The sequence below is a fragment of the Phasianus colchicus genome, chromosome 4 (assembly GCF_987193195.1).
Source record: "Phasianus colchicus chromosome 4, bPhaCol1.hap1.1, whole genome shotgun sequence".
Taxonomy (NCBI): domain Eukaryota; kingdom Metazoa; phylum Chordata; class Aves; order Galliformes; family Phasianidae; genus Phasianus; species Phasianus colchicus.
This window is the reverse complement of record NC_143439.1, coordinates 70,467,755-70,481,148: the sequence shown is the minus strand read 5'-3', so window position 1 is coordinate 70,481,148 and position 13,394 is coordinate 70,467,755. Positions and strand designations below refer to the sequence as shown.

The 13,394-nt window shown below is 42.0% G+C and overlaps 1 protein-coding gene across 2 annotated transcripts in view; it reads right to left on the bottom strand.

The window, feature by feature from the left end:
• The window catches only part of ATRN (attractin), a 148,664-nt gene that overhangs the window by 62,343 nt on the left and 72,927 nt on the right, over nt 1-13,394 (bottom strand). For both annotated transcript variants that reach the window (XM_090139911.1, XM_031588143.2), the window contains exons 20-24: nt 8,129-8,222; nt 7,205-7,257; nt 6,045-6,139; nt 5,126-5,204; nt 4,562-4,719 (exon numbers count right to left, since the gene is read on the bottom strand). In XM_090139911.1, the coding sequence (XP_089996037.1) occupies nt 4,562-4,719; nt 5,126-5,204; nt 6,045-6,139; nt 7,205-7,257; nt 8,129-8,222 (479 nt within the window). The remainder of the gene's footprint in view (nt 1-4,561; nt 4,720-5,125; nt 5,205-6,044; nt 6,140-7,204; nt 7,258-8,128; nt 8,223-13,394) is intronic.

Below are 13,394 nucleotides of genomic sequence, written 5' to 3'. Positions count from 1 at the left end.
GAAACACATTCTCTAGCTCCAAAAAGCTGAAGAGTGCAACTGCAACGGGCTGAATTGTAGGTGGCAGTCTCTGAGATAAGGAAACCAGTTTGCATCCTGGCCATCTGCAACATGTAGCTTTAATTAATGAGTCTTCTTGACCTGGAAGACCAAATCCAAGCTGCAGAGGAAATATTTAGAAAAAGAACTACTAGAGGGAATAGAGGAAAGGGGTGGATAAAAACCCTGAAGAAGCAGTGAGGAAAGCAGAGTGGTCACCAGGTGAGCAGTCACCCTGGGGCTCTATCTTAAATCCTGCACTGAACCCCAATCAAGGATCAATTGCTAGGAAGTCTTTGTTCCAGAAATCCATATCTTGAGTTATCTTCTATTTCACCTGATTGAAGATGAACTTTTACAGTAAGCTCAAGCTTTATGAAAAAAAAAAAAAAAGGAAAAAAAAATAAAGCAAATAGGACAGAGGTATAGAAAGGACAGGTAGGAACACAGATTGCAATTAAGGGCAATTGAGGGCAGCTCAATCCACTGTGGAAGATTGCACAAGACCTGAAAGGACACTGCAAGTCCTGCAGATAAATCACATATATACTTTTTACTGTATTTTCCCTAGTTTTTTCTTATGTGAAGCTGTAACTTTCCATAATACCATCTCCTACTCAGCAGCTGCTCTTACCAAGATGGGGAGGATGGCAAAGAACTATTGGAGTAAAGGAGCACTGCTGGGTGGTGTGAGAGGTGTGGTAACAAACTGGAGAGTGTCTTAGCACCCAGTGCAATCAAGCTTTTGCGTGGCATCGGATATAAGAGCGTGGTTATATCAGATGGAGAATGGACCAAAGGTACAGCATGACACCAGACAAAAGCAGGTCTACATGGCTACAGGCTCTCTGTGAAGATGGGACGACCCTCCTAAGTGCAGACACCAACAGGTATCCAGGGAAAGAAGTCAGAAAAACTGCAGTTTGGGGAACCAAATTTCTTAGCTATGAACTGAAGAGCATATGTTAAGAGTAATTGTAAGGACCATATATTCCTGGATGTGCTGTTACTGCCAGACTTCTGTGCAAAAAATGTCTCTCTGCCAATAGGAGCTGACAATATTTTGGACTTTATTTTGGCAAGTAACAAAGACATTAAGAAGAGCTGGCGATATAATATTACCTTGGACTGAATGCACACACAAGCACACAGATTGAATTAAGGATAAAAGAAGGTAGGTGGTGTAAAAGAATCAAAGTTCACTCTTTTTAACTGTGAGAAATTAAGTAAGACACTAAAATCAAGTGGACCAAGGAGACAAGGAAGGGGAAAGCAGCCATCTAACTATTTCTGTCAGGTCAAACGTACAAAACTATTTGAAAGCTAACTGAGAACTAACCTCTAAAAGGACATTAGGAACAATTAAAGAATCCACAAACTACGGAGAGGATGGGATTCATTAGCAATGTCTTAGAAGCTGTGAGTGGTACAGAGATAAAACAGGAACTGCTGAATGTCAAGCTGTGCTAGACCTCAGCAACTGATAAACAAAATGGGGAGAGATGCTTCCGTCGTGTAAGAAAAGGAAAATATAAAGGGAAGGAGAAGAGGGTATGCTATAGGGATAGGCAGGAGACTAAAATCAATCAGCTACAATCCTACAATTAAATTAGAGCTTTCATTAAGGACAAGGACACCGAACATGGGTGGCAAGGCGAAGCACCTAATGGGAATGAGATTATAAACAGAGAACCAAGATGGATACAAAACACAAACGTTTTCCTATGGTCAAAGCCAGTGAAAGCAGACAGCATTCATCCCTGCACTCCGAAAGGAATGGTAACAAGGTGGTTAGAGCTATCTACAGCCAAGCATGGTGCTACAGAAAATATGAAGTGTGTTTAGAGGAGGAGGGAGAACCCTGATATTCACATTCCCAAGGTCTAAATAGTATGCAAGGTTTTTTGAATGCAGTAACTGAAGAACAAAAACTGGATAATGTCAAGAGTTGGCAGTGGCATTGTGTTCTGTCGACTCCACACTTTCTGTCTATAAAAACAATTAATTGTATAGACCTAGGAAGTGCAGCTCAAATAATGCAAGTTACATAGAATCATTAATTGGAAAAGACCACTGAGATCACAATGTCCAATCCCAACCCATCCATCCCCACCATGACTACAGCCTTCACTGCCACATCCCCATGGTTTTGGAAAACCTAGAGGGACAGTGAGCCCACCACTCCCTGGGCAGCTGTGCCACTGCCTGACCACTCTTTCAGAGAATAAATGTTTCCCAATATCTATCTTGAATCTCCCCTGGCACAACTTAAAGCCATCACCTAATTTCATTATGGCTTTCAGTACAAGGCTGCACTGGAAATTCCTGGGTAAGATAAAGATGGTGGGCAGAAATTAGAACAATATCTTTATTAATGGCAGACCACAGAGAAAGTGTGTTAAGCATGTTCTGCTGACAAAGTCGAAGGGGATTGTCAGTAAATAGGAAAGAATAATACTAAAGAAAATATAGATGATCTTCAGGACTGGCAATGTTATGCAGTAACAGCAGCAGGATAACATTTTATGATGCTATTAGGGATGGAGAAGAATGTTCGCCATCCAGTCAGGGAGCTCATCAGTTGAAATAAAAGATGTGAGAGAGCTGAGTATATTAGGCCATATTAAAATGAATAAGGACTATTAACCACTGAAGGCATGAGAAGGAACAACACAAGATACTGCCATAAAAGGACCTAGAAAAGTCCATTAAAGACATAGAAGCATCGCTGCACAAAGACATGGTGAGACCTGAGCCACATAACATTAAATGAGGCTGACCAAAACTGTAAGCACAGGTAGGGTGGAGAGCAGACTGATCACAGTGAAGCTTAAGAAACAGGAACAGCACTGTTCTTAAAGACCTACCAGTGCTAATACACAGCTCTGCAGTAAGAAACAGCAAAATAAATAATTCATTGTAAGGTAGAGTCCAGCACTCGTTATGGAAGGCCAACTGTCAACATCTGTATCAGTCAACACGTAACTTCTAAGTTGGAAAATAAATCATGTATTTCTTCCTGACACCTGCAATTACCAATGTGATAAAAGAGAAGCCTGAAAACTTAAATCAGCCATTGAGCAAGGCCCAGCTTTGTACATAGGACTGTCCTGAGAGTAATCCTAATCCGAAATGGAAACAATCAGCTTTACTATTTGCTGCTTCTGCAGTCAGTGACAAACCTGCAGCTCTCCCAAACTATCTAAATCTACCTATCTAAGTATCTAAAACTCAGGACTTTACCAATCTATAAAGCAGAAACTAGATAATACTTATCAATATTGTAAGCAATATTGAAAGGAACCAAACCAAAGTCAGGGGATGGATCAAATTTACCGTTTTCTAAATAACACCACAGTCTCCAAAGTGTTTAAACACTGCCATCTTTACAAGAAGGTGATGTGGATCTTTCACAAATATTCTTAATATTTTCAAAAAATTACAGAACAAAAAACTTGAAAAATATCTGCACAGCTTAATGTCATCTTTCCAAGCGAACCTCATCTTTTTACTCAACATGATAACGTGTTTCCTTTGATGGAAGTGATGCCAATGGTGAGTTTGTGCAACAACTGATGCCAATGATGAGTTTGTGCAATAGTTACATCTAAAATATCACACAAGTCCACGTGAAGCTTCCAGCTTTCACTTAGTAATTGGTTTCACTGGTTGAATAAGGGTGAAGGATGATTTTGATCCCCTACAATTTGACCGAGTTTCTTTAAAAAGGCATTAATCAACCACATACAGCCTTGTATGTGATCTCTGTTCCAGACCCAGCAATAGCTTTGTCCTTCAGAGGGACTCCCTATCACTCTGAGCACACTGTGTTGATACCTGAATTAGCCCAGAGCAAGCAGGTGCCCAAGGCTGCCCTGAATTATTAGCTGCAGCAGCAGTTGTAGAGTGCCTGTGACTGCATTCTGTGATCTACGAGCATTTTCATGATCCACTGAGCTTCATCCACTGCTTGTGCAGCATTAGCATTATCACCACAGACAGCCTGACACCTGAGGCAATGTGTGTGTTAACTGACTGCACTGCATTAAGGAGAAGAATGAGCATCACCTTATTCTGCAGGTACCACTGGTCTTTGGCAGCACAGGAGAAAGAGGGATGGCCCTCCAGCAGAGCCTTTAAAGAACATGATGTTAAAAAGAGACACTAAGAACATTTCCTCTGTTTTCTCATTCCAGGCTTGGTTTTGTGGCTATGAATCTTTGTTTGCTTTCCTCAGAATCCATATCCGCACCTTTAAAGTCAAAGCCCTCATTAGAGCATAGCTCAGTAAATAAACGAGCATCCCATCTGATTTCACAGCCCATTTTCAGATCCATTGGGCTGAGGTAATAGCAGACAACACAACCCTTGTGCTCTTAATCAGGAACAGTAAAAGTCTGCTGCAGGATTACACTGAGAGCTGCTTCAGCTTGGACAGCACACAGCACAGCTGAATTGCCACATTGCTCAAGAGAAAGGGAAAGTACACAGAAATAATTCCACACAGGCAAAGAGCTCCTACCTGTATTTTTATTGGCCAGGTGAAGTTGCTGACGTAGACAAAGAAGGTGATGTTTGGATTGTTGCGGAAATCAAACTTCTCATTGGAGAAGCTGTCCTTGTATTCCTTTATATTCGTTCTTGAAACAACAGGAATCTCCTCCCCAGCCTGCGTGCCAGCTGTTTTCAGATGGTTAGAAGTGACAAGAAAAGACATTTCAGTGCATGTTTCAAATGACACATAAAAAGGGCCAATCACCCCAGAATCCTAATGCTCTAAAATTCACTATTCATCTAAACACAACCACGTGAAGCTGCTCTGTGCTATCAAAACCACTGTATGCCACAATATTGCATTACTAAAAATTAAATGAGCTCTCCTCTGCTGTTCCCAAAACACACTATTAAGATGGAAAAATATAGCTCTTTTTAACATTTTACTCCTGCCCCCAAGGCACAGCATTAAAGAACATCACACAGCGAGTTCAGAGGTTAAAGCAGATGTTTCCAAGACAAAATTTACATGTGTCAAAAAACTGATAACTGAAGCAAGCTACCAAGCAACTTAGATCACTTCCAATTTTACCTGCAAAGCTTGTTGCCCAAGTAATATTAAGGTTGAAGTTTTTCGATGCGTTGATAAACATATCCAGGTCTCTGTTTTGCTAGAGGAGGAGAAAAAAAAAAAAACAACAATATACAGATCAACAGAAATATCCACAGTTTTTAAGAGGAGCAATTTCGCTGTACTGTTTCCTAGCAAACCTTCACTGAAAAATAATCTTGGAGTTTGTTATTTATATGAAGCAAACACATCAAGTATCATCACATTAAGCAAATGACAGCCTGCAGAACTACTTCCATTTTCTGAAAGCAGTACTTTCCTCCCCAAGGAGGACGTAATAAAGAACAAAACAAGTCATGTGCATGAAACGAAACAAGAAGAATAGAGATACAAGGTATGGGCTGAGCAACAAGCAAAGCTAGAATTGCTCAGCAGTTGTTTAAACAACTGTAACAAATCAACTGTGGCTCATATGAAATTTTCCCATGACTATTTCCAATTTCATGGCCAAGCAAAGCCCTCGTGGAACTTTGTGGAACTGGGCACACTTAGGAGACTACAGCTGGAGACTCCCAGTACTGCAACAATATATATTTTTTTTTCTATGGCCATTGAAAACAAACACACAGCCAAAGGATGGTATTTGGTGATAAGAAGAGGGTAAATGGCTTTAAACTGTAAGAGGGTAGATTTAGACTAGGTATTAAGAAGAAATTCTTTACTGTGAAGGTGATGATACACTGGAACAGGTTGCCCAGAGAGCTTGTGGATGCTCCCTCCCTGGATGCATTCAAGGCTAGGCTGGATGAGGCTGTGAGCAACCTGGTCTAGAGGGAGGTGTTCCTGCCTACAGCATAGGGGTTGGAATGAGATGATCTTAAAGACCCCCTCCAACCCCCATTCTATGACTGTGTATTTCAGGAGAAAGTAGAAAGTTTACCTCTTCAGGTGTTGCTACAAAGTTGATTGCTGTGTAATAGCGATCATCCTCTTGAGAAAGGCTGAAGGTGAACTGATAGTCAATGAGAAGAGTATCTGTAAGGAATGCATAGAGCAAGTTATTGCAGGTCTTGGAACAGAACAAACTTCCGCAAAGCAAAACATAATATGATTAAAGCATATCTAGCACAACAGAACACCTAGGAGTCACTATGCTGTTATGAATGAGTCCAACCATGTGATTTCACACAAAAGGGACAAACTCTCGTTATGGTTTTCCCCTTAATGCCTCCTAGGGCCCTCTGTTGGGTAAACACAAGCTAGGCAACTCCCCAGTGTTTACCTGCAACTTTGACAAAGCACTAAATAGAAATTTCCATGGAAGAAGAGAACCTGGTGGGATTGAAACTGACCAGCACAGAGTTGCTCCGGTGAGAGTTGTACATTTCTGACTTTTCTTTTTGCCCAATTTACCAGCTTGTTGCTAACTGCATCAGTGTGGTGAGTTACCCTTGCAAAGAGACTGTCACGAGCTGCTGTTGCATCCTTGCTTTGCAACACAAATGGAATTTAAATTTGTTAAATATGGCACGTTGGCAACTTCTGTGTCTCACAAAAATACTGCTCGAGATCGTACCTTTACGTAATTTAAGATGATATCTCTCCATGCCTGCCAATGTGCTGATCACTAATATTTGCAAATAGAAGCTGGAGAGTTTCCCTTAGGCAATCTGAACCTTGGCAAAGCGTCTTGGAGCTGCACAAGAATCCAACTGTTCATTTCAGAGGAAACGAAGGGATTCTGAAGCCTTACTCACTCTAACGTGGAATAAAATAAATAAAAAATAGCGTGTTCCACTAAGAAAAAATCTGCAGACCTGCTCTGATGTTGACTTATTAGGTATATATTTCCAAGTATTTTCCAGAAAACCACATTTCATCTGAATGTCACGTGAGAAATTTTCTGTGAAAGTCCAATAGTGGCATCAAGAAGAGTGCATTGATTTTCTTCAGTGAAAGCTGGAGTTCTAAAAAAAGCATTTTCTAGCCTTGGTCTTAATCTCTCGGACTGTAAGTTGATCTGTGGTAAGTGAGTTTTAAGTAGGATATTTTAAATGTCAAACATTTGTTATCTACAAACACAATCCCAACTGTACTCACAGTAACACGTTCCTTTAAGTGGATTTCCCTGATATCGGTTTTCTACTTCGCACCTAAAGAAAACAAATGTTTTGAAGGTTATTTTTTTTTTCCAGTTCTATTTATACCCAGATGCTGAAAATCAGAAAACACACCTGTTCCAATAACGCCATGCAATTAAAAATAAAAAAATACATCTGAGCTGTACTGAGCTGCTGAAGAAATTACCTAAATCTGCCAGATCCCTGCAAAACAAACTGGAACGGAATTAAAATAAAATACAAAATTAAGGAAATTAACTTTGTATTCATTTGGGATGCGTTTAATAGCTCTTTGCAATGGATGGACCTGTATAGCCAAAAACTGAAGCTTCCATTTGCATTTATGTTCATTTCAGGATGCAGTCCTCTACATGTTTGCTAATGTAGTGCTTTAAAAATAAACCCGCCAATGAAATTATTTGAAGTGAAATTACTTCCACTAACGTGACACTAAAAGCATTTCTGTTACGTCGCAGAGAAACCTCCAGCAAATTCCTTGCTCTGAAGCAGCTCCATTAAAATGCCCCAGTGTCAAAGTCTTATTTCAGACATATTTGTATTCCCCCAGAAGAGAAAATGAAAACCAACCCAATTAGAAAGATCAAGCTAAGGACGAAGCAAAACGGTGTGCATATTCTATAGGGGGGGCATTATTTTTCCTCCCATCCATTCTGCATGATGTCCCCAATGGAAACGTTAAAAAGGAAATCTCCAGGCAATCATTTTGTTCCTGCTTTCCCCCTGGGGAAGCACGGCTGGCTGCACAGCCAATGGATTTAGTCAACTGTCAGCAGGAAGAGATGAGCACAGACATCATAAATGCAGTCATTAAAGCACGCGGGGGCTCCATGCCAGCGTGAGTACGGCCCTTTGCTTCTGAACAACAAAGTGAAAAGGAACTCACAGTTGACACTCCTCTCCTTTGATTCCCTTGGTGGTGCAGAAACACTTCCCCGTGTTGGTGTTGCAGACGGAGGCGTGGCCGTTGCACTTGCAAGCTGGTGGGAAAAGGGTGCAAGGTTGAACAAAGCAAAAGGCATTTCATAAGCAATTACATCCAAATGGTGACACGTCAACAATTAACGTGTACACAAAAACTCTTTGGGTGCTCTCTGGTTTCTCAGGGCTGTTAAAAATAGAACCATATGACAGAATGGTTCCAGGGACGACGTTTTGTATGTAACCACAATCCGAATGCTTCTCTTCAGCCTCCAAAATCTATTTAACTTCTTCTCGTGTTGCCAGATAGCACAAGGGATATCATAACTGGTAGGAAAAAGGCAGAGTTTCAAATTATTTGGGGCTCGCTAACACATTTCATTCAAACCCAAAACCCAAGAGAAAGCAGTGATCTCTATTCTTTGCTAGCAAAGAAAAGCTCCCGGTGCTTTCAGGGCTTCTTTAAGAAATAAATCTCCTGTTGAGAGAATGCTGTTAAAGCAAGTGCATCTGCAGTGTGTGAGATCTTTGGTGTTGTGTTTTGAGTACTTCGGGGTGCAAATCCCAATGTAGTTTAAGAGGGCTGTGTGTCTCTCAGCACACGGTGGACGTGCCTGCAAAGAACGTTCCTAATTCCAATTGAAACACTCGTGCTGACACACTCTGAAAGCTTTTGTTGGTATAGAAGTAGGGGAGATACGAAAATGAAACAACAGAAGTCATCACTGAAGTTCAACTTCAATTGAAGTCAAAATAATGGATCTAAGAACCACTCCCAGACTGTGGGTGCCTTTCAGAGTTTGTTCTGTTGATGGCCTGGAAGATGTATGCACCTGGAGCCGTGAGAAGGGGGAAAAGGACATAAAGAAAAGACCCCTCATTTGTGCTCTCCGAGCTTGCTGAAATTGCATGCTTTGAAGGATGGTGTCAAAGCATTTCAAGGCACGTGCCACAATGTACCAGCAGGTTCTCAGATGAAGTCCTCATCCTGAATATTCTTGCCCACCTTGGACCTTATTTTATGAATCCTTTTGATGCCTCCTTTGTATTGGCATGCAAGGGAAGCTCTATTGTATGGCAGATGCTTAATTGTGCTTCTCATCTGTGAATGAGTGGTTTCCTAGCAGCACCACGGAACAAAATAGGAAGAGGCACAAAGGGCTATTGTGGAAGCAAGTGGACGAGTGAAGATCTAACAAAATCACTGTATTCCGTGAAGCAAACACACTTCTCATTAGTGGCACTAGAAAAAATAAGAATTCTTAATACAACTGAGTATGTCTTCTACTTCCTTCTGCTTTGCAATACATAAGCCGAGTGAAATTTGTGCAATGTTCAATAATAATGCACGTAAAAATAAGGAGAAGTTCCAAGATGTGTGTTGTTTAGATGCAGATGACAGCATGTTGAGCATTAACACTTGGTCCTTCCTCACTCATTAGCCACAAAATTATCGAGAAGATTTAGCATTCCAACATCTCTATTTAGAAAAACAGCCCTATTCACACATTTTCCTACGAGTCCCATTACTGGAGATCATTCAGTAAAGGACTGGAAGATGCACAGAGAAGAGAGATTTTCTCCTGACTTTTCAAAACATAAAGAGGTTGGAAACAAACTATTAACAAAATGCACTAGAAAACCTTGTTGGACCACAGAACCGAAGGGACCTCTGGAGATCCCTCAGTCCAACCCCTCCTAATGCAGTTCCCTACAGCAAGTTGCATTGGAAAGCATCCAGGTGGGTTTGGGTATCTCCAAAGAAAGTGACTAAAACACCTCTCTTGGCAGCTTGTGCCACGGCTCTGCCATCATCATAGGCAAGAAGTTCTTTCTCACATTCAGGTGGATTTTGTGCCTTCCTGTTTGTGCCCAGCATCCCTTGTCCTGTCACCGGGCATCACCAAAAAGATCTTGCCCTTATCCACTTGATCCTTGCACTGCTCAGATCCCTCTCATCCTTCTCATCTCCTCGTGAACAGCCAAAGGCTCTCAGTCTGCCCCCATCAGGAGGTCCTCCATTCTCCCACCAGCCCTCTGCTGGACTCTCCCAACAGTTCCCTGTCTGCCTGGAGCTGGGAAGCCCAACACAGTGCGCAGTGCTCCAGATGTCCCCTCCCCATTGCAGAACAAAATGCTACAATTGTTGAAAATGGATTATGGATTATGCAATCCTAACAATGAACCTGGCTTGCCTCGCAGCAAGCCTCTTTCCACCTTCTTCACAATCCCTAAGTCTCTGACTCATCCAGAGATGGTCACATCACCTCCTCCTGCCTTTGGGGCGCTTCTACACCCCTATGGCAACCACCAGCTGACCTACCTTCCCACCACAAGTGCTTCTGTCCCCAAGCACCCAGGGGGAACAGGCACCACTGTGCCACCAGCAAACGTTTGGCAGATGCACGTGGAAGCGCCGCCGCAGCAGCAATCTGATTGCTGGCACAATAGCACCTTCCCTTCTCTTGCAAATAACTTCCTTATCTACCGCCAGCATATTTTCACAGCAAACTTTAATCAGAAATTTCAAAAAATCCTGAATGCAGAGAAAGCACCTTGCAGCTATTTTTACATTTGATGTACTGCAATTCCTGCCCTTCCTGATTAACGCTGCTCTACGTTGGGCACTTCCTAAAAGCAACTGCTGAGCAGTGATTTGCCTGCTGCTTCCTTATTATCTGCCCAGCTCTGCAAACACCAACACCTGTGATGATACACAAACAATTCCTTCAGAGGTAAAAGCAGTTTGTTAACAATTCTTAAACACAAGTGAGATAGCAAAGTTCACCTGCCCCGGTGGAATAAAGCAGCAGGAAAAGGCATCTAGTTCTATTCACTCTTATTCCTCTTCTTCCTTTGCTTTTCACTCTGTACAGCCTTGCATGTTTGAAAGGCTACTACTGACCCTACAGAGTCTCTCAGCCTCCTGACATCTCATCAGAATTGAAAATAGTCCCACCCATGTTTCACCAGTACTGCATATTTGACATTCTGGGGATATTTATGACCCCTGGATTGGGCTCACACCAAGTGTTCAATGCCTGCTCATTGAGATGGTATTTCAACCCTTTGAAAAGGTAGATAACAGCAGGACAAAGGGAAATGGGTTTAAGTTAAAGGAGAGAAGATTTAAGTTGGATGTCGGGGAAGTTTTTTACAGAGAGAGTGGTGCAGTGCTGGAACAGCTGCCCAGAGAGGCTGTGGATGCCCCGTCCATCCCTGGAGGTGTTCAAGGCCAGGTTGGATGGGGCCCTGGGCAGCCTGGGCTGGTATTAAATGTGGAAGTTGGTAGCCCTGCCTGCGGTGTGGGATTGGAGCTTGGTGATCCTTGAGATCCCTTCCAACCCAAGCCATTCTATGATTCCATAATTCTATCAACAGCTGTCTCCAGAACAGATGTAACCACGGGCTCTCAAATCACAGAATCATAGAATGGCCTGGGCTGAAAAGGACCATAACGATCATCTAGTTTTTGATATGATTGTATTAGTTTATGATTTTTTCTCCCAAATAGAGAAGCACACAGCAGTGCACACCCACACCCAAGAAAAGTGGGATCAGCACATCACTAAAGGGAAAAGAAGGAGAGATGGCAGCTTAAATGAGAGAGAAAGCAGTTTGCTCCCCTGTCCATCAACTGATCCTCATGTGAAGCATTCCCCTTTGGAATCCTTTTCATGGAGCAAAACTTCCAAGTTGGCAGCAATCATTCTGGCTGCATCAGATATGATGATTTCCTCTCGCTTTACCTCCTCTGACTCGCACAGGTCTTGCTGCCCACCCTCCTGCCTCCCTCGTTCTTTTACCATCACAGCAAACAGCATTAAATCACAGCAAATTAAAAACCTGGGCCCAAAGCACTTGAGAGCAGAGCACTTTTGACATGAGCTACCAGTTTCATCAGATAGCGAATGAATGCTGCTCCAAAGTCTCTCAACACATTTTCTAATTTCTCTTTCAGGCGTCTGGATGACTTCAGTCTATCATACATTATCTCAACAAGAAACTATTTTTGGACAATCCTCACACGGAAGAGTCTAAAGTAACTTACTCTTGAGTTTTCAAAAGCATAGAAATGCAACAAATACAAAAAGGCACACTGTGATGCAATGATTAAATCTGAATGCTCAGAGCAGGATTGTACATTTTCTCCTGCCAGCTCAGCCTCAATTTATTCATTCCTGCACTTTAAATTACCTTCATGCAAAACGAGTTTAAGAATATCAGCAGTATTTAATCTTGCAGATAACGTTCTAAAATAAAAGTGTCAAAGATGCACTTTCTCCTTTGTACCAGGAGCACTGTGCTGTCTGTCACAATTTCATATCATGGAATCATAGAATGGTTTGGGTTGGATGAGGCTTTTAAGATCATCTAGTTCCAACCCTCTGCTATAGGCAGGGACTCTCCCACTAGACCAGGTTGCTCACAGCCCCATCCAGTTTGGACTTGAGGTCCTCCATGCATTCTCCAGCTGCTGACTCCCATCTTCCCCCAAAAGGACGATGCTGCTTCCAGATGGATTTCCAAATGTTTCATTTTCCCCTGGATTGACTCCGTATTTGGAAGGAGCAACTTGAAATCCTCAGTGTCCCTTCATTAATGACCTTTATTTACTTCTTCCAGGATGCCTACAAACCACTCACGTTCATTTCACACAACTGCTGATACAACTCTCCCCCCAAACAACACAATTTATGCTCTACTTTTTCCATCACTGTGTCATGTTATAATCACTCCACCTAACTGTATTCCATTAAAGCTCCTTGGAGCAAGATGCATCTTTTCTTTCATCTGCATATCCTCTATCACAGCTGGATGTTGGTTTACAACTGGTGTCCCCATGCTACAGCACTACACAACTTGCAGCACTTCTGCACGTCGTTGAAAGGTTTGAGGACAGAGCTCCAAATCTCACAAGTTTATTTCTCAGTATTACTGAAGGAAACTGTACGGGTCCTTCAAGAAAGAATTCTTTCCATTTTGTTAACTGGATCTCACGCAACTGAAAAATTACTTTGTGCCAAAGAGACCGAAAGCACATTACAAACTTAAAACGCAATTTTAACAGAGATCACCTAATCCTCAGCTGAAACCCAGCCAACCCCTCAGTGAAATATGGCAATCCTTTTATGAAGCAGGCATTCATAATAATAAATGCACAACACATTAAGCAAATGTAATAGAAAGTGGAACTGAGATAAGCGGAAATTTGTCCAAGACATTGGGAT